This window comes from Geotrypetes seraphini, chromosome 5 (genome assembly GCF_902459505.1).
Source record: "Geotrypetes seraphini chromosome 5, aGeoSer1.1, whole genome shotgun sequence".
NCBI classification, from domain to species: domain Eukaryota; kingdom Metazoa; phylum Chordata; class Amphibia; order Gymnophiona; family Dermophiidae; genus Geotrypetes; species Geotrypetes seraphini.
The window spans coordinates 24343471-24371036 of record NC_047088.1 but is presented as its reverse complement, the minus strand read 5'-3'; the positions used below and the strand labels follow the sequence as shown (position 1 = coordinate 24371036).

Below are 27566 nucleotides of genomic sequence, written 5' to 3'. Positions count from 1 at the left end.
ACAGTCCTCTATTGCCCCAAATAACCATATCGTTAGTGACCTTCAAAGTAAGCCTTTGGCTACCAGCGACCCCATCCCTCAATGTTTTTTTCCCCTTAGTTGTTCTTTTTCTTCAAAGAAATTGTAGTTCTTCCCTTCTTCCCCTAATCTCTAGTTAGTGATGTCCATTGTCCGCCTATTATAAGTTCCCATCTACCCATTTTAGAGCGTGCATCGCTTTGAAATTTTTATTTAAGCGTTTTATCAAATTTTAAATAAAACTTGGAAACTTGAAAAACCTTCTTGTCCTTAAAACCTGAACACCAACTCAACACCTTTCCACCCAATCCAATAGTTCTCAGTCTATGTTACATATCAAACGCAGACTGTGGGTTTTATCTGCTCTATCTGCCCAGACATGTAACAAGGCCTGGGCACAAACTAGGAACCCACAGTGACAGTACCCATTCCCACCTTTGCTCCAACCCCCCATCGATCTGAACCCCTCCTTCTAATCCTGATGATACAGTATCTTGCAACCACTCCTCCTCAAGCAGAGAAACTCCTTCTGTTCTCCTCCCAGAAGCCCAATAACGCTTGCAAACCCCCCTAAGAGCTCACTGCTCCACTGATCAGATCCCCCCCCCCAATGAGCTATTCCCCCAAGCAGTAACACCTCAAAAGTAGCTCCCCCTCCCAATTTCATGGCTCTTTCCACACCTCCCTGGGGATGTAGCCAGGGACATTCCTGGTAATCCAGTGTGATGAATTGGGAATGGGCCCCTGCTGCTCTCATGCTGCTGAAACCCAAGTTCCAAAATAGCACCGATGATATCTAGCGGTAGCCTTGCAGTGCCACATTATCTAAAAAAAATTAAAGAGGAGTAGTATACACATACAGAGGCACACAGAAATGAAAACTAATGGAAGGCCACCGTGGCCAACATTTCCTTCCAAAATAAAACACAAAGGTCTGTAACACAGAAAAGTGATCAGAAGAGAAGATCACCTCCTTACAATTGAAGAATACAGTAATCCCCCCAAATTGAATGGAACCCCTGCAAATTTTGAAAAACCGCAAATGCGGGTTTTTGCCTGTCAAAAGGTAGGGAAAGTAGGAGAGGGCAGCTGGAGCACTGGCGGGTGAAAAAAAATCACTCACGGTCTGCTCCGATCGCCTCTTCCTGTAGTAAAGTCGGGCTATACTAATCAGGAGCTGCTTTGACATGCAGCTCCTGATTGGTGTAGCCCGACTTTACTACAGGAAGAGGCGGTCGGAGCAGACCGCGAATGAGTCCACGATTCGCGACCCATGAATTTGAGAGGGAACACTGTACTTGACTGAAATTATGCAATTTTTAAGAGCAAATAATTGTGAATTAAAATGGCCTCTCTTCTATACCAGTGTTTCTGAACTCGGTCCTGGAGTTACCCCCTTGCCAGTCAGGATTTCAAGATATCCACAATGAATATGCATGAAAGAAATTTGCATATAATGGAGGCAGTGTATGCAAATCAAGTTTATGTAAATTCAATGTGGATATCCCGAAAACCTGACTGGCAAGGGGGTACCCCAGGACTGAGTTCAGAAACAATGTTCTAAACAGAGAGAAGTATTTTTTATTTTTTTTTTTTACAGAAAGTTACATGCTTTATTTCTTCTTTTTTTTAAGCACGCTCTGTATATGTTTATAGATAATATGGATTATTACCATTTTCCCCATCAGACTTCCTTTCATGGTCAGTGTCAGTCAGGGACAATGCTGAATTTGCCCGGCTTGATAAACAGGAGCTATGTTCTGATTTCATTTCCCTTATCCACACCATCAGGGCATGATCTGGTGAAGCACCACCTTCGGTTTCAGTGTCCACATCTGAGCCCATCTCTAATGGGTAGCCATGCTGAGGAACACCATGTGAGTCTGCCTGGTAGCCAGAGCACAGGACGGGTGGGGGTTCACCGAATTCCATCTCTGAAAAATAAATTGTTCAGAGTATAGTTCAGAAATAAATATTAGATTTACTGTTCTTGGTGATCTTTTTTTTTAATGGATAAAATTGCAGCATTTTTACAGTACTTTCAGATCTGGTAAATCCATATACTTGAAGCATAAACTTCAGTTTTAATATGGACTGAATTTTTTTTTTTTTTTTAAACTAGACTAAAAAGAAATAGCTACCAGATAGACCCTTATGATGCTCAAATGTATGGCCAAACCAAGTGTGCATTAACCAGATCTGGTTATACCATATTACTACAAAAAGCACAGTTACTTACCATAACATGTGTTATCCGGGGACAGCAGGCAGATATTCTCACATGTAGGGGTGACATCATCTACGGAGCCCAGTATGGACAGTGTTAAAAGTGCATTGCCACTAAGTTTTTAGAAACTTTGTGACTGCCCGCACCGCACGAGTGCTTTCCCGCCTGACATCAGCTTGTGGTACCTCAGTTCCGTAAGCAAGCTATGGAGCCAACCAGGGGAGGTGGGAGAGTGTGAGAATATCTACCTGCTGTCCCCGGACAACACGTGTTACGGTAAGTCAGGAGTAGGGAACTCCGGTCCTCGAGAGCCGTATTCCAGTTGGGTTTTCAGGATTTCCCCAATGAATATGCATTGAAAGCAGTGCATACAAATAGATCTCATGCATATTCATTGTGGAAATCCTGAAAACCCGATTGAAATACGGCTCTCGAGGACCGGAGTTCCCTACCCCTGCAGTAAGTAATTGTACTTTATCCTAGGACAGGGGTGTCCAATGTCGGTCCTCGAGGGCCGCAGTCCAGTCGGGTTTTCAGGATTTCCACAATGAATATGCATTGAAAGCAGTGCATGCAAATAGATCTCATGCATATTCATTGGGGAAATCCTGAAAACCCAACTGGACTGCGGCCCTCGAGGACTGACATTGGACACCCCTGTCCTAGGACAAGCAGGCCACTTATTCTCACACGTAGGACTCTCTAGCTCAGGGGTAGGGAACTGCGGTCCTCGAGCGCCATATTCCAGTCGGGTTTTCAGGATTTCCCCAATGAATATGCATGAGATCTATTTGCATGCACTGCTTTCAATGCATATTCAATGGGGAAATCCTGAAAACCCAACTGGAATACGGCTCTCGAGGACCGGAGTTCCCTACCCCTGCCCTAGTTTATTGCAATGGGATGGAGGGAGAGTCAGCCATTAAGAAGAAAATAAATTCTGTTAATACTATGTGGCCAAAATGACCATTTCATCTGGAATAGGATTCTAGACAGTAGTGAGATGTGAATGTGTGAACTGAGGACCAAGTAGTTGCTTTGCAAATATCTTCAATAGGAGTGGAACGCAAAAAGGCCATGGATGCTGCCATAGCTCAGACCCTGTGTGCTATAACACACTCCTCGAGCTGCAGCCCAGCCTGAGCATAGCAGAAGGAAATACAGGGTGCTAACCAAGTGGAAATAGTTTGTTTGGTGACAGGGAGGCCCAGTCTGTTAGGATCAAATAAGATGAGCAGTTGAAGTGATGACCTGGGTGCCTTAGTCCTTTGTACGTGATAAGCCAAGGCATGCTTACAGTCCAAAGTGTGTAGAGCTATTCCTCCAAGATGAGAATGAGGCTTTAGGGAAAAAAAACTGGACGCACAATGGATTGATTCATGTGAAATTTTGGGGAGGAATTTAGGACTGGTTTTGAGAACCACCTTGTCATGATGAAATACTGTGAAAGGTGGGTCACAAACTAATGTTTGACGTTCACTTACTCGATGAGCAGAAGTGACAGAGATCAAGACCACCACTTTACAAGTGAGAAACTTAAGACAAGTAGTCTTCGGAACTTGAGCTCTCTCCAAGTTTTCCGCAAACATCTGAAAACCTGGCTTTTCTCAAAAAATGTAAGTCTCCCTCCAACTTAGGAATCAAGGAAACTCTTATATCTTGGCATCCCAAGTCCTCTACATTTTCTTCACACTTCTACCTCTAACCCTCTGTTGTAGTTCCTTCCTATTTCTCCTACTGTAAACCGCGTCGAGCTCTACGAACGTGGAGATGATGCGGTATACAAACCTAAGGATTAGATTAGATTAGATTAGATTAGTTGCCAGTGGTTCAAATGGTGGCTTTGTCAGACTGGCTGGGACTACATTAAGATCCTAGAGAACTGGAGGTGGCTTGAGTAGAGGTTTGGAGTTGAAAAGTCCTTTCATAAACCAGGAAACAAGCAGATGAGAGGCCAGAGGTTTATTGTTGGCAGGAGCATGGAAAGCACTAAGAGCACTGAGGTGAACGCTGACCAAAGTAGTCTTAAGTCCAGAATTGGATAAATGGAGAAGATAGATCAAGACTGAAGGAAGAGAACAGGATGAAGCATTGAAATCTAAGGCATCAAGGAGCTCTGCTCTGGGCTCAGTATCCAACTCCAATTTGACAGGCAGAGCTTTTCCCATCTGCTTGATATACTTGGCAAAATGAAAGTCCCTCTGGAGGAGATCTTCATCTGGGAGAAAGAGGAGATGGATCTGAAGGGATGCCATAGAATTCTGGAGCCGATAATGTAGGATCATACTCAGTATCAGTATTATGTTGAGACAGGTCAGAATCGACATCTGGCACCCCAGGAGATTCTTTGTAGGATGAAGATTTTCTAAGTTGGGGAGTCTGAGTGTGAGAGCGTCGCAAAGAGCTTCTTCAACATCGGTACTGATCCGATGATGTCGATGCAATGGAGAATCATTACCGTCCGACTGTCTCTTGGATCTAGAAGGACGTGCAGCGGTACCATGTGATGTCATGTTTGGTGGCGCTGCATTGCAGAGCGCCCATGCTGCAATGTAGAGTGGTGCTGTATCAACAGGGCAGGATTAATTCGTCGAGGGCCCCTAGGCACCCAAGTACACTGGGCTCCCTGCCCCGCCCCACCCCACCATGCGCCCAGGCAGAAACAGGAAGCTGCGACAGAGGGAAGCTTTGGGCAAGCAGCACTGCTTGCACAATTACAGTTCCCTTTGCCTTTCTTACCCACATTGCTTGCTTGTCTTACTTTCTGTCGATGGGGGGGGGGCCCACGTTGCCGATCGGGGGGGGGCCCACGTTGCCAATCGATGCTGTAGGGGCCCATCACCGTAGGAAAAAACAATGTTGATGCCCTCCTTCATCGGGCCCCCCCTGACCATTTCGGGCCCTAGGCATGTGCCTACTTGGCCTATTGGTTAATTCTGCCCTGTGTATCAATGCAGACCTGGTACCATTACCATGTGACCTCGATGTGCTAAGTTCAGGCTGGGTCGGTACCGAGGGAGTCAATGTAATTACTGGTGCCGAATGCAACTTAAATAGGTCATTGAGCTCCCTCTGGAAGAACTCCTTCAGTTGTTCTCTGAAGACTTGCACCAGTACACTTGCTTCAACCGCCGGTACCATTGGTGTTGCAGGGTGTCGAGGGGTGGGAAATCTCGACGAGGATGCTTACCGCATAGGAGACACTACCTGCACTGAAGGAAATCGATGGCGTCAATTCTTGGCCTGCATCGAGGGACTCAATGCTATAGAGGCCTGCAATACTTGTTGGGATGAGAATGGTTTCTTAGCAGGCTTGCCTGATGGAAGAACAGCATCTGATGTCGATGCCTGTACCACCGGTACTGATAGCTCAGATTTATCACTGGAGTTCATGGCTGAGACGAAAAGCTTTTCCTGCTGAACACAGTGAGCCTTTAATGAGCATTTCTGTATGCACCAACTGTGCAGGTCAGTGATTGAAATAGGGCGCTGGTACAGAGAGCACTTTTTGAAACCACTCGAAGGTTTAGATATGCCTGAAAAATCTCGGCAGCAAAGTCATAAGACTCAGTGGTGACAATGAGGACGAAATACCATTGAAGTGGGGGGAAAAAAAGAGGGCCCAAAGGCCCAACTGATGTAACAAAAACAAAAAAAGAAAATAAATATATATATATTTTTTCAGACCGAAGAAACACACTATAACAATAAAACAAAGAAAGAAAGAGAGCCGAAGGGCATAAAAAAAAAAAAAAGAAACATTGATGAAGGCAATGGGATTTTGGACAGAGTCCAAAAAAAAATAGCACTTCTTCGCTCTATGGAAAATGGTGAACTGAGATACTGCATGCCGACTTCAGGCAGGAAGACACTCGCACATGCGCGGTGTGGGCAGTTGCGAAATTTCTAAAAACTTTAGGGCTCCTTTTACTAAGGTGCGCTAGCGTTTTTAGCGTGCGCTAAAGGTCTTGTCTCCATTCCCGCGGAGCAGTGAAAGGTCTTGCCCCCATTCCTGCGGATTTACTGTGGTGATCATGGTTTACCGCAGTAAACGGTCCCCTTTGTCATTCTCTACTTTGAACTATCCAACTTTTGCAAATGAACAGGGGTCCAAAAATTCTATATAACAAAATAAACCAAGTCTGTCTCATAGAAGCTGACGCTGTACATCTCATTCTCCAAGTCCAAATCCGTAGCCACTGAGTAGCAGAAATCGGCTGCTTTATCTCAATGCACCAAATATCTTTTAGGCTCGTTTTAGGTTTTTTATTCAAATATTCAGATATTAATTTGTACCACTTGACAGCCTGGTGCCCTTGCCAATCTATCTGGAAACATAAGCCCGGCAATCAGAAATTTTCAAATACTGGGGTATCAGATATCCACCAGTGACTGAGATCCCTAAATTACTTAAGACTAAACTAAAGATATTTCTGGGAGAACAAAAAAAACATAAGAGTGTAGTGAATGATTTAGAAATAAAATGTCAGACTGACCAGCAGCTGGGGGGAGGAGAAAAAGAATATTTTCTATAAGCATTTGATGTTCATATGATTAGCAAAGATTAACATTGGTTTCCATCTTCACTATCTTCTACAAAAATCCTCTCTCTCTTCAACCAAGCTCCTTTCCATTCATCTTCTTTTTATTATATACTGTAGACCCTGAGAGATTGGTCCTCCGGCAAGGCTTTCAGAAACTGAAATAACTTCTCCCTATCTACTACCAGTTCTCCTTCATGAAGACCCCTTCCTATGCAAGACATAATCCTGGTCTTCTTCCATCACTTTCCTTCTATTTCTCCTTTCCTCAGAGAGCTTTTACTGTCTCTCCCTTCCCATAGTAGCATAAATAATTTTGATATTTTTAGCAGAAGGACAGATGATATCCCCTCACTAATGCTCCTTGTGATGTTGGGCAAGCCACTTCACTTTCCATTGCTTGTCAGTAATTTTCATTATTTTTCTAGCGGGAGCCATGTTGCTGGACAAAGCAAATGGCACACTGGGTGGTGGTGGTGGTGGTGGTGGTGGTGGTGGTGGTGGGAGGAAGGAGTCCTCTTCCAATAACACAGTTGTCCTCAGGGAAGTTCCCCTTCTGTTTATTTGGTGAAACCTACACACCTCATTGGCCGAGCGTGCGTGGCCGGGGCCTAACCCCGCCACAGTGGTTAGCGCGCGCTAAAAAGCATAGCGCGCCTTAGTAAAAGGAGCCCTTAGTGTGGCAGGGACTGTGCCCTAGTCCCAGGCACTCACCCTTTTGGACCTTACCTCTGCCTATTGGCTTTCTGGGTATGCCTGCTCCCTTCATGTGCTGAACAGAGGAAAGAGAGGCAATTTTTTTTTTAACCTCGGCCCTTCATGCTTGCTTCCTGTGCACTCACTGTTCCTCTCCATTCCTCCGGCAATTCTATTACGCCTTTTTACTTCATCCAACATTTGTCACTTTTTAGCAGTTATCTCAACAGCAAATTGAAGCAGTTTCCAACAGGTTCTTCCTGAGCAGAGCTCCTCTGTTTCAACTGCAGTTGACGAAATAAGTGTGCTTATTTATATGCATTAAATTACAGTTGAGATCAGAGCTTGAGGCTTCTCCTGTAGATTTTTGGAGTGGTTTACTGACTGGTAAATAATGCAGTGCAGCACAGCGCGAGACTAGTACCGGTGGAAGAGAAAGGGTTTCCATTGTGCTAGCTTTTTAACGATCGCTGATTGACTTTGCATCCACTTTGATTACATTGCTATGACTAGGAACGTGCAATACTCCTGGATGCAGCAATGCAAAACCAAAATTTACCATGGGTTAGCAAATCCTAAAGACAACATTTGCATGGTGAAATGGACCAAAATTGTGCTGCGTTACCACAGATTAGTAAACGGGCTTCTAAAAATGTAATAAAGAAACAAAACAACAGAAAGATCCTGGAGAAGAGAGGTAAAGGGGCCAAATTTAGATCATTGCGGGCGCCCATACAAGAGTTTGCAGATAGTAATTACATTACATTACATTAGAGATTTCAATTCCGCCATTGCCTTGCGGTTCAAGGCGGATTACAAAAGAATTACAAAAAATGTATTACAAGAAGAAGATGTCTGGTAATTTCTAGAGGAGATAAAGAGTGGATGAGGTTGCTTTGGGGAATTGGGAAGGTATTGGGAAGTGGGAAGGAGCTAGCGGTATTAAGTCGTTTGCAGGAATTTCTTGAAGAGTAGAGTCTTTATTTCTTTTCTAAATGTTTTGTAGTCTGGGGTCATAATTAGTAGATTGGAGATTTGGTTGTTGAGTTTTGCTGCTTGTGTGGCCAGGAGGCCATCATATAGTTTTCTCCGTTTGACTTCTTTGATTGGAGGGTGCGTGAATGGAGTGTGGTTTTTCCTATGTCAAGTTGATGTAGTTTGGAGAATGGAGATGTATGCATGTAGGTATGGATGGATGTTGGTTTTTCACTCTCTGCAAATGAGGTGGGGGAGCAGGGAGGGAGTTTCATTTCAAGGATTTCGGACTTTTAATATCCTAAGCTTTCTGTTAAAAGTGTTATGAGCAATTTGTTTAACATGTTTCTCCTGCTTTATTGTATGTTACTATATAAAATTTCAATAAAATTTTGGAACTGAAAAAAAGAAAGATGATGCTAGGTCTCTGGCACCATTTTACATAGCACAAATCAACAATATTATCTACAGGCATGATTTGCATTGGTCACACCGGTGGAGAACATGTGACTGAGGATTACCACCATCTTGTGAAAGGAGTGAAAGCTTTTTTTTTTTTTGGGGGGGGGTAATGGAGGGGTAGCTTAATGTTTAAAGCAGCAAATTAAGGAAGGGAGCTCAGGTTCAAATCCTGTGTCTCCCATTAAATGCCCCAACCTACATACATATGATCGTTTGGTGAAGGATGGGCTGGGGAGGGCTTCAATGGTGGCCACAATTCCTTTCAAATCCACATGGAAAAATGTTCACACGCATCTTTAGAGAAAAGCAGCTTTACAGATGTGCACATAAATTCCAATTATTGCCAATTAGCACTGAAAAATTGATTTAGTGGTACTAATTGGTTCATTAAGCAACTAAATTACACACTCGATTTGAGTGCGCACAATTTTGTACGTACATAGAATTAGAGGCCTTATGTCCACCTTCAAAATGAACTAAAACCCCTCTTTTACTAAGGTGCTCTAACCAAGAAGTGCGTGCTAAACGCTAATGTGTCCATAGACTAACCTGCACGCGTTAGCGTTTAGCGCGTGCACTAAATCGATTAGTGCGCGCTAATCAGTTAACGCGTCTTAGTAAAAGAGGGCCTAAGTTAAAAATGTGGCTTCACTACATAATTGGCGGCATTTACCCATAGGTTTGTGACATGGTGTGGTGGCTATGTTAACATAGTAACATAGTAGATGACGGCAGATAAAGACCCGAATGGTCAATCCAGTCTGCCCAACCTAATTCAATTTAAATTTTTAAATTTTTTTCTTAGCTATTTCTGGGCAAGAATCCAAAGCTCTACCCGATACTTTGCTTGGGTTCCTACTGCTGAAATCTCCGTTAAAACCTACTCCAGCCCATCTACACTCTTCCAGCCATTGAAGCCCTCCCCAGCCCATCCTCCACCAAATGGCCATATGTATGTATGTTGGGGCATTTGATGGGAGACACAGGATTTGAACCTGAGCTCCCCTCCTTAATTTGCTGCTTTGAACATTAAGCTACCCCTCCATTACCCTCCCAAAAAGCTTTCACTCCTTTCACAAGATGGTGGTAATCCTCAGTCACATGTTCTCCACCAGTGACTCCTTGTGACCTTGGGCAAATGACCTCAATCTTCATTGCTTCTTCCTCAGATTTGGGAGCCTTTTACTAACCTGCAATAAGCACTATTGCACATTTACTGCAGCTTAAAAAGGTATCCGCAGGACTTGCGCAGGCACCGTACAGTAGGATTCCAATCTATGTGCACAAACTTTTATTATTTTTCACAGATGGGGCAGGTCTGGGGGCGGAGAATGAAAATTTCAGCACTAAGGGCTACATTAGTGCATGCTCATTAAGTCAAATCATGGAAAAGCGGCCATTTTATTGCTGCAGTAAAAATGGCCCGTAGCTTGCAGGAAAGATCCATAAAAGGCCATTTTGTTACCACCCCTTAGGCTGCAAGACCGCTTAGACAGGGAAATAATTTGTGTACATGAATATGCAACTCCCTTTAACCTCAGATTTAAAAAACGTGAGTAATTCCACATTGGAAAAGGGCTAGGCGAGAGGCCGAAAGTTCATTTTTCATGGAGGTAACTGTTTTACATTTTGCTAATTTTTAATTACTTTTTATTTAAAATATAATATTACATTCACAAAAACAGCAACAGAAAAGAACATGGAAAAAAAATAGAGAGGTAATAATAACCCAAGGCAATAAAACATGATCCAAACAACAAAAACAAGTGTCCTTTTAAAACAAAAGAGAGGAAAAAAAATTAAAAAAAAAGAGAGATTTCAAAAATAAAGAAAAAAACAATATAACCAACCCCAAAAAGCCTGACTTTTATTTTTCATTTTTACTATTTCCTTTGTTTCAGCAATAAGGACAAGGAGAAGATTTGACAAGTACTGTATCAAGAAGCTAAGTGTTTCACATTACCTTTTCATTTGGGTATAAATATTGTATGACTTGACTGTAATATGGAGAGTTTGCTATTGAGCAACATGAAGCATTCATGAGATGAATGTTACAGACTGAAATCAGTGATTAGGAGTACTTATTAGTTCTAGGTTAGAGATGGGCATTTTTTTCCCCACAAAATAATTTTTATTGCACTGATTAAGAAGAACCAGTAGTGTAAATTCCACTTAAGCAGCCCTTATAATATGGGGAGCCTGGCTGAAAAAGAGCCCAGTGACCCCCACGCTGCTGAAATAAAAGCAGAGCAGAACAAACGTTATTTACAGTACAATAAGCTACTGGGCTGCTTGCCACTGACTTTTTTTTTTTTCCCCCCCAAGGAAAGTACTTCAGTTCTGCTCCCCAGCAACTGGAGAAGAGCATAAGCGCCTCACCTCCTTCTGCCAGGTCAAAATCTAGCAATAAAACAGTGTGATTTTTGCCAGTCTCATCATGAGACTAGCCTGGCAGTAAAAAGTAAGGAACTAATGCACCAGCTGCCAGGGGCTAGAGCTAAAGTACTGTATTTTCATGTATATAAAATGCTTATAACATGTGTTTTTATAGACCGCACACAGTCCCTGCAAGCTATGTGCATGGGCATATTTTTACTAAGGCTCCCTTTTACAAAGGTGCTAAGCGTTTTAGCGCGTGCGCTAAATCAACGCGTGCACTAACCGCTAATGTGTCCATAGGATAACATGCACGCATTAGCATTTATCACGTGTTTAGCGTGCCAAAAAGCTTAGCGCACCTTTGTAAAAATGGGGGGTAAGACACACCATTTGCAAACACTTTTTGGGGTTGGTTCTACAAATGGCGTCCCGATTATAAGCAACAGTAGATGTCCTACTGCCGTCTCACCAGCCAAATTGGACGCATGTCAAAAAAACAAAAAAAACCATTTGGCATAGGATGCCTACAATATAGGCAATCGACTGGCGCCTATTGAGTTTCCACTGGAAGTGGCCTTGGGCATCCGCAAGCATCCCTTCTTAGCTATTTCTGGGCAAGAATCCAAAGCTCTACCCGGTACTGTGCTTGGGTTCCATCTGCCGAAATCTCTGTTAAAACCTACTCCAGCCCTTCTAAACCCTCCCAGCCATTGAAGCCCTCCCCAGCCCATCCTCCACCAAATAGCCATATACAGACACAGACCGTGCATGTCTGCCCAGAACTGGCCTTAGTTCAATGTTAGCCCACTTTTCAATATAGAAATAAAACAAAAACATAAAGGAAATAACTGACCCCCCTCCCCCACTCTGTTTTTACAAAACTGTACATGAGGATTTTAGTGCCGGCCGGTGCGCTGAATGTTCTGCCCTGTTCCGATGCTCATAGGACCTCTACGAGTGTCAGCCGGCTGACGCTAAAACTTCTTACATAATTTTGTAAAACGGGGACTTTTTTGATGATTTTATGATTAGCTTTTGAAGGTAACCCCTTCTTCTTCAGATCAGAAATAAACAAATGTTGAGAAATATCAGTATATATAAGGGAGACATGAAAGCATTCCAGTGACATTTTCACAGGAAGAGGGAGGGGTGAGGAACACAGAGAGAGCTGGGTGGGTAGGAGGCAAGAGAGAGGTGTCAAAGCAGTTTAAATTCATTCCTAATGTAAAAAAAATCCCACGGTCTTTGTTAAGTCCTATCAATTTGATTTCAAAGGTCTTACGTTGCTGGGTTGCCCTAAAATTTCCTTTTAATATGTTTTATTTAATATTTTTTATTTATTTTATATATATTTCCTTTTAATATATTTTATAAGCTACGACATGCATTAGTAGTTCCCCCACGGGTTTTGTAGTATCTGGGTCCTTTGCAAAGAGCCACATAAGGAGAGTAGCTTTAGGTAGCGTTCCTCATTCAGTTCTGATTTCTTTGCCTTCCGGGTCAGAAAAAGCCATGACTAGGTATGCGATTTAGAAATTGGCAATATTAGAAAGTTATTTAAGTAATGAATTCAGAACAACATTAGTTTAAAGTGGTAACTGTTAGAGTAAATCATTTAATTAAGAGTGTGTAGTACTAATTTAGGATTTTTTTTGGGGGGCAGGTATTTTAACATGGCTATCAGTTTTCACTATAGCACGTTTAAGCACTGGCACTTTATTTTCATCTGTGGCTATTCACAATATATCGAGGAAACAAAAATAAAAAACTGTGGATATAGATGTTCTGGAGATAATTTATTATACACTGACATATGAAAACATGAAAATTCAATTTTAAAAGTACAATAATAAAAAAATACAGTGATAAAAATCCAACCGGACCCTACACGGTCCGTGTTTCGGCGAACACGTCTTCCTCAGGGGTCCAATGGTTTGCAAACTCACATATAAAGAATTGGACTGAAAACAGTCTATTGTCTTTAAACATGTGAGCAAAGAACACCGCAGACAAGCTGAAGTAGCAAAAAAAAGCTCATCTGCAGTAACCATTATCTCTCTCCTTATTGGCTAAGGCTCTTAACATTTGCATCTCCTCTTCCTATAGGCTAAGGCTCTTTACACCTGCATTGTGAGGTCATAGGGCTTTATGGTTATAGAAACATTGTAACATGAGTGCAGATAAAAGCCAAATGGCTCATCTAGTCTGCCCAACAAAGAAAAATGGGGAGACCCAATGATCCACAGTGAAAACAATCCACCGATGAAAACAAAAACAAAAAACTGTGGATACAGAAGTTCTGGAGATAATTTATTATACACTGACATATAAAAACATGAAAATTCAATTAAAAAGGTACAAAGCAGATGAGGAGAGTTGCTATGAATCAATTTGCAAATTCAATATCTTTTAATTGCAAGACTGACCTTGACAATGGAGTTGCATCTCTAATCTATCATGTCAATACTTGTCATTTATAATGATATTATACTTAAAAGTATCATTCAAATAAGTGACAATATGGAAGGTTATTTGATAAAGGAATACACATTACATTACATTAGAGATTTCTATTCCGCCATTACCTTGCGGTTCAAGGATTAGGACAATAGAATTACAAAAGACAGATTACAAAAGAAGATATCTGGTAATTTCCAGGGGAGATAAAGAGTAGATCAGGTTGCTTCGGGGAATCGAGAAGGTATTGGGAAGTGGGAAGGAACTTGCGGTATTAAGTTGTTTTCAGGGATTTCTTGAAAAGTAGAGTCTGTTAATATTCTTTATAATCGCTGGCTTTTACGAATTCATATGAGCATTGGAGCATTTACCTCACTGGCCCATGGTAGAAACCTCTACCATAGATTTGCACACTAGACGTTTTCTTAGGGTTACCATATGGCTCCAGAAAAAGGAGGACGGATTGAGACATCCGGGTTTTACTTCCATTGAAAGCAATGGAAGTAAGGACAGACTGAGACCTCTGGGTTTTACTTCCGTTGAAAGCAAGGGAAGTAAAACCTGGATGTTTCAATCCTCCTTTTTCAGAAGCCATATGGTAACCCTAAGAAAATGTCCAGTGCACAGTTTGGACATCTGGAGCTAGACCTGTTGTAATAATGAACAGATGCCAAAAACAAGGTGCCCAATCTGACTGGATGACCACTGGAGGGATGTAAAGATGACCCCTACCCCATACACTTCCCTAATAGTTACTGACCCCCTCCTACCCTCTCCCCCCAAAGATGTGAACAAGACAATACATACCAGCCTGTAGGATAGCTTCAAATGTGATTGCTAGTCCTGGTAAAGCAGGAAGCAGGGTCCTGGAATAGCCTGGTGGATGGTGTAGTCAACCATAGAGTTGGGGCTCAGGCCCATACCCCACTTTAACTTCTACACTTATGGTGGAATCTGAGAGCCTTCCAAAATCCACACAATCTCACTGTACCTACAGATATGTGACACCTGCAGGTCTAAGGGCTATTGGGGTGGTCTACCGTTGAGTCCAATAGATTTTGAGTGGGTTTTGGAGGGTGTCCCGCTGCTCTGGTGGCCAGTTCACTAAACATGCGGGTCTCTCCTACATCCCAATGGCCTGTTTTATGCGTTTTGCTCATGGACATGTTTATTTTTGAAAATGGTAAAAAAAAATAAAATAGATGCACATCTGAAAAATGGCCATTTTCGGGGGGAAAAAAACCAAGATAAATGTTTTAGAGTTTTGAAAATGAGCATGTTTGGTACTGGACTTTTCTCCAAGTCGCATAAAACATCTAAACTTAGATTTAAATGTCATATCGAAAACGGCCCTCTAAATATCCTTTTCTCAAAACTCTTACCAAAAAACTTCACCGTCTTCTGGGAATGAAAGTGGAGGAAAAGCCACTGAATAACGAGGTAGATAACCTGTTATGGCACCAATCAATCTTAACAATCAAAAAATTATTCTAATGAATGTTGGCACTGTCATCTCGAAGCAGGGACTTTAGATCATTTATTATTCTATTGTCCATTCATTATGAATTTTTGGAAATCAATTTGGGACCAAATTAACTGTTTATTAGATAACCCTGTGGTATTATCATATGATACTGTCCTGTTTGGTATGGCAATGAGAGCAAAAAGTCAGATATCTACAAATAATAACAAATGATTACTTATAATGACTGGGGTTGCCATTCAACAAATTACGTATAATTGGAAAAATTGGAATAGATTAAATTATAATTTTTGGTGGAACTCCTTATGTCATATTTATAAAATGGAGAGACTTATTGCAATTCAACAGGGTTGTTTCAGGAAATTTCAAGATATTTGGGAGCCATTAACAAAGTATTGTAATGATTAGAAAAATCTTGTTTCCCTTGAATTTACAAGTTCAATTATGGGATGGGATGGGAGGGTATTTTTATTGTTACATGTTGTATAAGTATTGATTATATGATAGATAAGGGTGGGGAGGGGGGAGATAAGAGAATATTATATGTATCATTGTTGATTATTAAGTGATATATTTATGGTTATTTGTATGGATATGTTATCACACTTATTATAAGTTTAAAAATGAATAAAGATTTATTAAAAAAAAAAAATTCTTCAAGGATAAAGTGAAAATAGCAGCAGCAGCAAACGGTTGTGTGCACAGTATACACAACTGTACAGTAGCCGGGGACACTTCAGTTGTCACTTGTAATACCCATACAGGGTTATATCCCTGGTCTCACCCCCGTGATAAATTTAAAGTGCACGAGTGCCTCAATAAAAAGTGAAAACACAATTAAAATTAGCTGCTGCTATCAACACAGTTCAGCATGCATAATTCAAACCGAGCCCTGGGTGAAAGAGTCCAAACATTGAAACACTGGAGTTAACGATGGCAAATCTCTCTGTACTTATCTTTATAACTGTGCTGGTGAAAAAGGCATCCACCGTGTGCCGGAAATAAATTCAACGGTGTCCGTTTCCGGGGAAATTCCCCATTCTTCTTTCCTGCCTGGCGACTGGGGGGGGGTGCTGGACTTGAGTACTGTGTGCTTGCGAAAAGCAGTGCTGATATTCCCGAGGCTGATGTAGGTGCTCACGCCCAAAGTTAGGCACGAAGGCTCTGACGCTCTCTTTTACAAAAGTGCGCTAAATGCTAACGCACTAAACACGCGCTAAATGCTAACGCATGCATGTTATCCTATGGACGCATTAGCGTTTAGCGCACATGTTGATTCCGCGTACGCTAAATCCGTGCTAAAACACTTAGGGGCCCATAATAATAATAATTTAAAAAAAAAGTCTAAAAAGTGGCCTAAATGGGTACTTGGACGATCAAAAAGCCTGATCATCCAAGTATCCATAATCAAAGCTGGTTTTAGATGTATCTAAAACCAGCTTAGGCCTTTCCCCTGCCTCTAAACACATAGACCGAAAAGAGGTGTTTTTAGAGGCGGGGAAAGGGCGGGAGGTGGGCCGACCTAGACCTAGGCGTGCAGCAGGTATAACCAAAACTTTAGGCAGGTTGCCTAGTCGGCACGTATACGTTTTGACTTAGACCAAGTCAAAACTGGTATAAGTGCTGAAAAAGGGGCCGCTGAGCTGATCGCTGCAGCTCAGCGGCCCCCGCAACCTGCCTATTGCTGCAGGAGAGATAGGCCCACCCCAGCCCATATGCCTAAGGCCCTGCCCACAAGAGGGGCCTAAGCCTACTGGGCCTGTTCCGGTTGGTCCAGGCGTCTCAGGCCCCGCCTGTGGGCGGGATTTGAGCCGCCTGGGCCAATCGGGCCCTAAGGCCAACCATTCAACGATGGCTGGCCTATCGGATGGACGGGCTTGGCACCAACCAACGATTTTGAAGGTACGGGGAGGGGGGATGGGGATGGAGGGGTCATGGGGTCGGTGTGGGGGGGGGTCGCAGGTCAGCGGGGGGCAATCAGGGTTTTGGGGGGGGCCCTTGCGTCGAGGGCATGAGGGCTTAGACTCCCTCCTACCCCGATAGTGTTGGGGGTTCAGGGGTGCCATGGGGCAGGAGGGCTTGGGCTCCCTCCTGCCCGGATCATTGTAGGGGGAGGATTCTGTAATCGGTGTTGTTTTTGACAGACACCGGTTACAGAATCCAGCTTTTAGGCGATGGACTGGCTCCTCCTTTGCCTAAAAAGCCCTTGTTTTGGATGTTTGAGGCTTAGGCTTTTTTTAGGTTGATTATATGGTATAAGTTTAAACGTAGTGGTGGTCTGGGCATTTAAACAGCTGAACGTAGAAGCAGGCCATTATCAAAAAAAACCTTCTTTTGGAGGTTTTTTTTGATAATGGACATTTTCCCTGCTTCTACTTTCAACGTTTAAGGCCTTAGGCCAAAAGGGGACTTAGACTTTTTTTGATTATGCCCCTCCATATGTGCCTTTGTAAAAGAGGGCCTGAGTCTATAAATGACGCCTATGGCTAGGCGCCTAGATTGACGCACCTAGCCGATCTAGTCATCTAACTTGGGGCTCCTTTTCCGAAGCCGCATTAACGGCTTTATCGCACGCACATTTTTAGCGGGCGCTAACCCCCGTGCTAGCCGAAAAACTATCGCCTGCTCAAGAGGAGGCGGTAGCGGCTAGCGTGGCCGGCAAATTAGCGTGCGCTGTTACGAGTGTTACATCGCCAACGCGGCTTCGTAAAAGGAGCCCTTAAGTTTTTTTAATTGTCACTGATAATTGCAAACATCGTTAAAAAATAACAATTAAAAAATATATGATTAAACAATTAATTAGCCAGTAGGCACTACCACTTTGATGTAAGCATCTACACCAAGGTGCCTACCAGCAAGTAGGCATGGTTAAGGGAGGATCTGAAGCAGAGTTTGGGCATGGATTGAGTTAGGCACCAGTGTTTTAAACCAGGAAAGCTCTGGTTTACTATACTGGCACCTAAGGTGTACACACCTACCAGCAGCGAAGCCAATTTAGGCTCCGCTAGGCACAATTCTACAAATGTCGCCTACCTTTGATTGACATAAATACACGGCGGCACTCTATTTTTTCCGTTATAGCCCCCCAAATGTGGAATTTACTCCCAATTCATGAACGAGAAGAACTCGGTTTGGATAGATTTAAGAGCAAGCTAAAATGCTTTCTTTTTAAAGATGCATTTGACAACTAATAAAACTAGATTTGGTTCGTAAACCTGAAAATAGGACTAGATCAGGTGTCTCTACTGAGCCCTGGTCTTTAAATTCTCTGTTGCTTATTATTCTCCCCCTCCCTATTGTTTTTTCCCCTTATATGTCTTCTTTACTATTTTTAAACTTGTATTTCTTTTCCAATTCCCATCCTCCTGTATCATTTGTTTTTGTCTTGTTAGTTATATTTATATTGTCTCTTTCCCTTTGATTATTGTAACTCAAGATTTTAATGTTTTGTACATCGCTTAGAATTCGCAATAAGCGATTAATCAAATAATTAATAAACTTGGAAACTTGGAAACTTAGGTGCTGCTTTTCTAGATGCCTATCGAGTTAGACGTTTATAGACTCTGGCCTGAAATGTTCCCTGTAAAGGATACTCTGCGCAGTGTGGCCTTTATAGAATACTAGCTTTAGAGTGGACTGTCCTGGCACCTAACTTTAAGCAGTCCAAAAAAATTCATAGAGAAAACCAAGGGGGGGGGAGGGGGGAATCACACAAAACACAAACGCTGAGAAAAAGAGCACCAGTGAGAAACATAAGTGACGGGACAAAAGCGCGCCGGACAAACGGGCGCCGACACATCGGAGCGGACAATTGAGGGCAAGACATCAGCGCGCCACAGAAAAACCTTATTTTAAAGGGCTCCGACGGGGGTGTGTGGGGGACTTTACTGAATACTGTTTGCGCTGCCGTGTTGGGGGGTGTGGGGGGGGGTGTAACCCCCACATTATAAAGAAAACTTAACTTTTCCCCTAAAAAATAGGGAAAAAGTTAAGTTTCCTCTATAATGGGGGGGTTACAAACCCCCAAAACCACCCCCAACGGCAGCGCTAACAGTATTTAGTAAACTGGGGGGGTTCCCCCCTACACCCTCCCTGTCGGAGCCCTTTAAAATAAGCTTTTTCTGCGGCGTGCTGATGTCTTGCGCTCAGTTGTCCGCTCCAATTTGTCGGCGCCCGTTCGTCTGGCGCGCGAATGACTGTGAACCAGAAACATCAGGCAAAAAATGTATTAAGTTACTGGAGAAAACTTATGTATTTTTAGATCCAGAACATTTAGGGCTCGTTTTACTAAGTTGCAATAGCATTTTTAGCGTGCACAGAATTGCCCCACGCGCTAAACCCACGCTACGCGCTAGAACTAACGCCAGCTCAATGCTGGCGTTAGCATCTGGCGTGCACGGCAATTTAGCAGGCGCTAAAACCGCTAACCGCAGTTTAGTAAAAGGAGCCCTTAAAGAATTTCCTAGAAGCAAGGCAACCTGCAGTTCCTATAACTATATCCACTCTTTCAAAAGGTGATATGAATGTCTCAATAGAGAAAGTGAAATTCTGTCTAGCCCAGGAATAATTTTCTTGCATTTTTGCTTTATATTTTTGGTTCCCCCCCCCTCCCACCATGATTTTCTGTAATCTCGCCTCTCCTTTCTCTATATTTCTTTAGATTGGGGTTTAAATAGAGACATATTATTGAACATAAGAACATAAGAAGTTGCCACCACTGGGACAGACCATTGGTCCATCGAGTCCAGCGGTCCGCTCCCGTGGCAGCCCGTCAGGTCTATGACCTGTAATGTGGTTCCTGTCCATTTCTGTAACCTACCTCTTTTCTTTATCTGTAACCCTCAATCCCCTTATCTTTTAGGAACTTATCTAAACCTTCCTTGAAACCCTGCAATGTGCTCTGGGCTATCACAACTTCCGGAAGCGCGTTCCATGTGTCCACCACCCTCTGGGTAAAAAAGAACCTCCTAGCATTTGTTCTAAACCTGTCCCCTCTCAATTTCTCCGAGTGACCCCTTGTGTTAGTGGTTTCCCACAGTCTGAAAAATCTGTCCCTGTCCACTTTCTCTATGCCCCTCAGGATTTTGAAGGTTTCTCTCATGTCTCCTCTAAGTCTCCGCTTTTCCAGGGAGAAGAGCCCCAGCATCTTCAACCTGTCAGCATACGAAAAGTTTTCCAAATGATAAAAGGTATGGAAAACTTTTCGTATGCTGACAGGTTGAAGATGCTGGAGCTCTTCTCCCTGGAAAAGCGGAGACTTAGAGGAGACATGATAGAAACCTTCAAGTCTTGAGGAGCATAGAGAAAGTGGACAGGGACAGATTTTTCAGACTGTGGGGAACCACTAACACAAGGGGTCACTTGGAGAAATTGAGAGGGGACAGGTTTAGAACAAATGCTAGGAGGTTCTTTTTTACCCAGAGGGTGGTGGACACATGGAACGCGCTTCCGGAGGTTGTGATAGCCCAGAGCACATTGCAGGGTTTCAAGGAAGGTTTAGATAAGTTCCTAAAAGATAAGGGGATTGAGGGTTACAGATAAAGAGAAGAGGTAGGTTACAGAAATGGACAGGAACCACATTACAGGTCATAGACCTGAGGGTAAGTTCCTAAAAGATAAGTTGTTAACTATATTTTCCTTGGATAATTTTCAAATGTAACTATTTTCCTTAACAAGTGTAAGTTTGTAATATTTGAATAATTGCAAAAATAAAAAATATGGATGAGGGTGTACAGCTCTTTATTACGAGATTACATAAAAGGGGACCTGACATGGGCCATGTTTCAGTACAAAGGCCTGGATTCTAGTAATAGCATCTCAAAGTTAAGCGGCGATAAGTGTCCTATCTAACTAATCAATTGGGATGTACTAAAAAAAAAAAAAAAAAAAAAAAAATTGATGCGGCGAACAGCACCTAATGCTGAAGCTGCTGTTCGCATGCCTACGGAAGCGTCTAGCCACGACTAAGGATGCCTGAGGCCGGCATAGGCGTGGTTTACACCAGAAGTGGCCTTAGGCACCCTTAGGCGATCCGTAGATGCAAGACAAGCACCTTAAATGTACGCCTGTAAAATGCTGGCCTACATTTATGGTGCCTGTTTTGTTGTTTGTTTGTTTTTTTTTGTAAATCTTTATTGACATTTCAAACTTTTATAATGTATACAATTGAAAGAATCAGAAAAACTTTATGAAAATACATTATTATCATCACAATTATTACCTTAAACAATTTTTCCACCCCTTCTTATCCTTGTAATCCACTATAATAAAACCCTTAGCGCGCATGTGCACTTCAAGCTCCATGTGTCGTGATCTGTTGTGCCGTGGCGCTGCATGCACAGTAAAAGGAGCCTTTGGCGATTTGCGACACGTGCGGCAGTTTCCCCAGCGGCGGTGGCGGTTTGCGACGCATGTGGCGGTTTCCCCAGCTGAACACGGAGACATCAGATAAGAACAGGGAAGAGGTGCTGCTGGACGGGGGGGGGGGGGAGGTAAAAGTAAGGGAGAAGGGCTACTGCTGGACAGGGGGAGAGACAGAAAGAAAGACAGACAGAAAGAAATACCTAAGTCTTACACATCTAGCACCCGTTAATGTAACGGGCTAAAAAAACTAGTAAACAATAATATGATATTATATATTATACTATCTATATAATTATACTCTTCCAATAAATATTCAACCCCTCCACCCACCCTCCAACCCTCCCTGGATGTGTAAAGGAATCTAACAGAAACAAAAGAGAATCATAATTTAATTATAACATAATAAAATTAGTTAATGGACCCCATACCCCATTAAAAGATTTACTAATACCGGTGCCTGTTTTAAAAACAGCCGCGATTCTACGAACAGTGCTGATGCATGATTGATACACAATCTGTGGCCATTTTTAGGCAGCCGCCAATACCGTCGCCGTTTATGGAATCCGGGCCAAATTGTTTTCATCAGGAGCCCATGAAACACAAATAAATACCTTTTAACCCTTTCAGGACCATAAGGATCGTAGGCCAATTTTTGTGGTTTTGACGACATTTTTATGGTAAAAAGGGCTTGCAGATGCCAAAAAATTGATTTTTTTTGTGAAATATCATTATTTTTTTTAAAAAAAATCACACTTCTGGCTTATGGACAGTGTGGCAAGTGAATCTTCTCGTCAATCTGGCAACGACGCTAATGAATGAATGTTGGAACCAGTTTGTTTACATAAAGGCAGTATCCTATGGAATCCGTACATATCAAATTTAGAACTGTAGACTATCCCAATCAAAATTTATAGGATTTTAAAGTTATGGGACAAATATGTCCCTTGGTCCTGAAAGGGCTACCAGGTATGTGAAATGGAGAACTGCATTTAAAATCAAGATGCCTTTCAGGTCACCGTCAGCGGCAGCAATTTAAACAGCTTGCCTGCATCGGCCCGGGAGCTTTCCCCTCTGTTGCATGCTGCCTGAAACAAGAAGTTCGGGTGCCATTTATTGCATCTAGCCCAGTGGTCTCAAAGTCAAACCCTTTGCAGGGCCACATTAAGGATTTTTAGGTACTTGGAGGGCCTCAGAAAAAAATAATTCATGTCTTATTAAAGAAATGACAATTTTGCACGAGGTAAAACTCTTTATAGTTTATAAATCTTTCCTTTTGGCCAAGTCTTAATAATAATATTGTCATTTATAGCTAAAGAAACATATGATCAAGAAACTGTTTTATTTTATTTTTGTGATTATGATAAACATACCGAGGGCCTCAAAATAGTGCCTGGCGGGCCGCAGGTTTGAACTCACTGCTCTAGGCTAAGGCTCTTTACACCTGCATTGTGATGTCATAGAACTTTATGATTATAGAAACATTGTAACATGATGGCAGATAAGCATCCACTATCTCCTCTCCCTATTGGCTAAGGCTCTTAACATTTGCATATCCTCTTCCTATAGGCCAGTGGTCTCAAACTCAAACCCTTTGCAGGACTACATTTTGGATTTGTAGGTACTTGGAGGGCCTCAGAAAAAAATAGTTAATGTCTTATTAAAGAAATGACAATTTTGCATGAGGTAAAAACTCTTTATTGTTTATAAATCTTTCCTTTTGGCTAAGTCTTAATAATAATATTGTCATTTATAGCTAAAGAGACATATGATCAAGAAACTGTTTTATTTTACTTTTGTGATTATGATAAACATACCGAGGGCCTCAAAGTAGTACCTGGCGGGCTGCGAGTTTGAGACCACTGATTAGAGAATGACATGGTGGTTGTTACCCGCCAAAACGGTGACCAAAAAAAAAGGTCACTGCGAGTTCGGGGACAAGGCCATTCACCGCCCCATGGAGCGGTGAATGGTAGCACGGGGCGGTGAACAAGTAGTGAACGCGCGGTGAACTAGCGTTCGATCCGGCAGCCCACTCTCTCCCGCCGGCCGTCCATTTATCTCCCTCCCTCCTTTTCCCTTACCTTTTCTTCTTGAAACTGGCGATTTCTATAAGGCTACGAGCTGTATTACAGCCGGAGCCTTGAAGTCATATCGCGTTGCCTGCTGGAAAAAGTCTCCTCTGATGCAACTTCCTGTTTCTGGTTGCATCGGAGGAGACTTTTCTAGCAGGCAACCCGACGCAATTTCAAGGCTCCGGCTGTAATACAGCTCGTAGTCTTATACAAAATCGCCAGTTTCAAGAAGAAAAGGTAAGGGAAAAGGAGGGAGGGAGGGAAATGGCCGGCCGGCAGGAGAGAGCTGCTGGACCGCGTGAAGGGTGCTGGGGGTGGGGGGATGGAGAGGAGAAGACGCTGAAGACGGGGATGGGGCCGGGGCGGTGAAAGAGACAGCGGGGACGGTGAAGGGGTGGTGAAGGGGACGGCAGAAACAGGGACGGGGCGGTGAAAGGACCAACGGGGACGGGGCGGTGCAGAGGATGGTGGTCCGAGGATGGGACGGGGACATAATTTTTCCCCGTGTCATTTTCTACCACTGATCTAGCCATTTATGCACTGATATATATATATATATATATATATATATATTAAATATCCTTTTTCCAATTAACACATTTTGCATTGGTTTCAAATACTGCTGGCTTATTGTTGCAATTCTCCAGTGGTTGTATAATTTTTTATGGGGCAGCTGCATACAATCAAGACAATAATAATGTATAACAATGACAGGTTTTTGTTCTGCATTTCTTAGCTAACGTTCCATTAAAAAAAGCAGAAACTTATTTTGTATGCCTTCAAGGTCACTAATTAATTATCTCTTTCAGCAGCACCATGGCTGGGGAGGGAGCACACGCTCCGCTCTAAGGAAAAACAGTACTCCATTAGTTTGATTACAATCTCAGAACAGATAAGAGGTAGAAAAATAAGGTCTTTTATTGGAAATGGTTAGTTTTGATGGGATGTCTTGGAAGTTCTTTCTTTTTTTAATTCAGACGGGGAGGTGACAGTATATATCTTTGGAATTTGCTGAGCTGAAGTTTTATTCAATAAGCCAGAGACAACCGTTTTGTTACATTTCACTGGTAAATGAGGCGCCCTGGATAGTTTCTCTATAACGAGAAGTTGTCCTTTGCGCACGTCAATGTCGATTTTTGAATCGGAAATCAAGAGAGCTCCTGCATTTAAGGGCTCCTTTTACTAAGCTGCGCTAGCGGTTTTAGCGCGAGCTTAGTGCGCGTTACAATGCCGCGCGCGCTAGACGCTAACGCCTCCATTGAGCTGTCGTTAGTTTTTCTGCGTAGCCGCAGCGCGCGCTAAAAACGCTACCGCAGCTTAGTAAAAGGAGCCCTAAGACTATTCAGGTAACAGCTCGTCTCTTACTTTGCCCAACTCTCAGGGCTCCTTTTACTAAGGTGCGCTAGCGGTTTTAGCGCACGCGCTAAATGCTAACGCTTCCATAGAGCTGACGTTGGTATTTTTCATTTAGCGTGTGGCTAGCAACCAATAGTGCACCTTAGTAAAAGGAGCCTTCAGGTTGAATACTGTCAACACTTCTTGCCCTGAAGGGTCAATAAGTCCCATTTACTCCTCAGCTCATCTAATATAATAAAACCCTAAGCCGCGTATGCACTCTTACCTGCGTGCTCCCATTTTCTGTGCACTGTAGGTCTCCGCATGCGCGGCTTAAGGTTTTGTCGGCTTCAGACGGTGCGGAGGCTGTCGGCTGTGGCGGCTGTCGGCGGAGGGCTCACATGAGGTAAGGGATGCTGCTGGACAGGGGAAGAGACGGCGGGGGGGAGAAAAAGGAAGGGAGGCCTACTACTGGACGGTGGAGCAGGAAAGAGGTGCTAGGGGGGAAGAAGAAGGAAGGGAGGCCTACTACTGAACAGGGGAGCAGAAAAAGGTGCTGGGGGGAAGAAGAAGGAAGGGAAGCCTACTGCTGGACGGTGGAGCAGGAAAGAGGTGCTGATGGACAGGGGAAGAGATGGGGGGGAGAAAAAGGAAGGGAGGCCTACTGCTGGATAGGGGGACAGGAAAGAGGTGCTGCTGGACAGGGGGGAGATTAAAAAAAGGCAGAAGGTCTGCTGCTGAATATGGGGAGCAGTGAAGGGGGGTGATGGACACAGGGAAGGTAAAAGGAAGGGAGAATGGGTGGACAGCCGAGGAAAAAGACAGAAATACAGAAAGCAGCTAAGGAGAGAGAGAGAGAGAAAGAAATAAAGACAGACATACACACATATATTCTAGCACCCGTTAATGTAACAGGCTATAAGACTAGTAGCACTATAATCTCCCTCTCTTGTCTTATCTTTATATTTCACTAGACTGTGTTGCTTTTTTTTTTTTTTTAGTTCATTAAAATTCTGTTCTCTTATTTTATTTTTACCAGGGTAACCAAATAGACTGGCATGGAGATCAGAGGGAGGTTGTGTTAGTACAGGGTTCAAATTTATTTATTTGAAACAATTTGTGGCCCACTGAGCGAAAAGTGGGATATGTGACTTTATTTATTTTTTTATTCTATTTATTAATTTATTTTTTTTATTTATATTCCGCATATCCTACAATTCTATGTGGATTACAAATTATTCAGGCACTCAAGCATTTTTCCCTAATTGTCCTGGCGGGCTCCCACTCTATCTAATATCCCTGGGGCAATGCCCAGGGTCACAAGGAGAAGTGCGGGATTCGAACCCACAACCCTCAGGGAAGCGAGGCTGTAGCTCTAACCACTGCACCACACACTTAAATCGCTCATCTGTGGCTAACCGCCAATATTCAATGCCATCCAACCAGCTAGCGCCGCTGAATATTCACGGTTAGCATCTGCGTCCGAAACAGGCTAACTTGAGGGTGTTCTGGAGGTGGGATTGACATGCAGTTAAGTGTCGATATTCAGCCCTTCAACGCATAAGATAACCACTTAAATCGGGCTGCATAAATAGCAGTCCTACCTTTAAGCGGTTTAGCTTATGCAGTCAAGGGCTGAATATTGCAGACATGTTTCTTGATTTTGTTGTAGTTTAAATGCTGAAAAAAATACCCCGACTCTGAAGAAAGTTTCTGAAATGCGCTGGAAGGGGTTGAAGCTGTATGCTACAACGTAAAGATAAGTGACATGGTTTAGAAGTTTGTTCAGCCTGTCCTATAGATCAGTGGTCCCCAATCCTGTTCTGGAGGCCCATCAGGCCCATCGTGTTTTCAGGCTAGCCCTAATGAATATGCATGGAGCAGATTTGCATGCCTGTCACTTCCACTATATGCAAATCTCCCTCATGCATATTCATTAGGGACCTGTTTTACAAAGCCGCGCTAGCGGCTGCTGCGCGGTAATGGCCCCCGAAGCCCATAGAGATTTAAAGGGCTTTGGGGCTGTTGCCGCGTGGCTTTGTCAAACAGGCTGTTGGGCTAGCCTGGAAACCCGATTGGCCCGGTGGTCCTCCAGGAAAAGGGTTGGGGACCACTGCTATAGATTTATTATTCAATATAAAGTTGCATAAGAAGCAAACATGCGATGGACCATGAGATGAGAGCCAGTGCGAGTTATGCTATCACAGGGCAATCTGAGGTTCGAAGAGATTCAGATAACTAAATCCTATAGAACATGATGTTACTTATATAAGTCACTGAGAGTTGATTTACACCATAGCCAAGTTGAAATTGATTTGCCAGACATGGCCTGGAATTGAACATCCAGGAATACAGCTGGCGAAAGACATAAAAATGTTGACTGCAGCCAGCTCAATTTCGGCCTATAGGCTCCTCCACCGTTTACATTATTGTCATCATTTTTGCCTTTCATTAGAAGAGTAAAAATAGATGTTGCATTTTCAAGACTACTTAGGTCTTGCAGGTATGACCTGATTTCAGGTGTATGTGGTCTCAAAAGCTTGGGCACAGCAATTTAC

At 43.0% G+C, this 27566-nt stretch overlaps 1 protein-coding gene across 1 annotated transcript in view; it reads right to left on the bottom strand.

The window, feature by feature from the left end:
- TENM1 (teneurin transmembrane protein 1) overlaps positions 1-27566 on the bottom strand; it is a 698125-nt gene that overhangs the window by 619628 nt on the left and 50931 nt on the right. The window contains exon 2 of the mRNA XM_033947005.1: positions 1692-1952. Coding sequence (XP_033802896.1) covers positions 1692-1952 — 261 coding nt within the window. The remainder of the gene's footprint in view (positions 1-1691; positions 1953-27566) is intronic.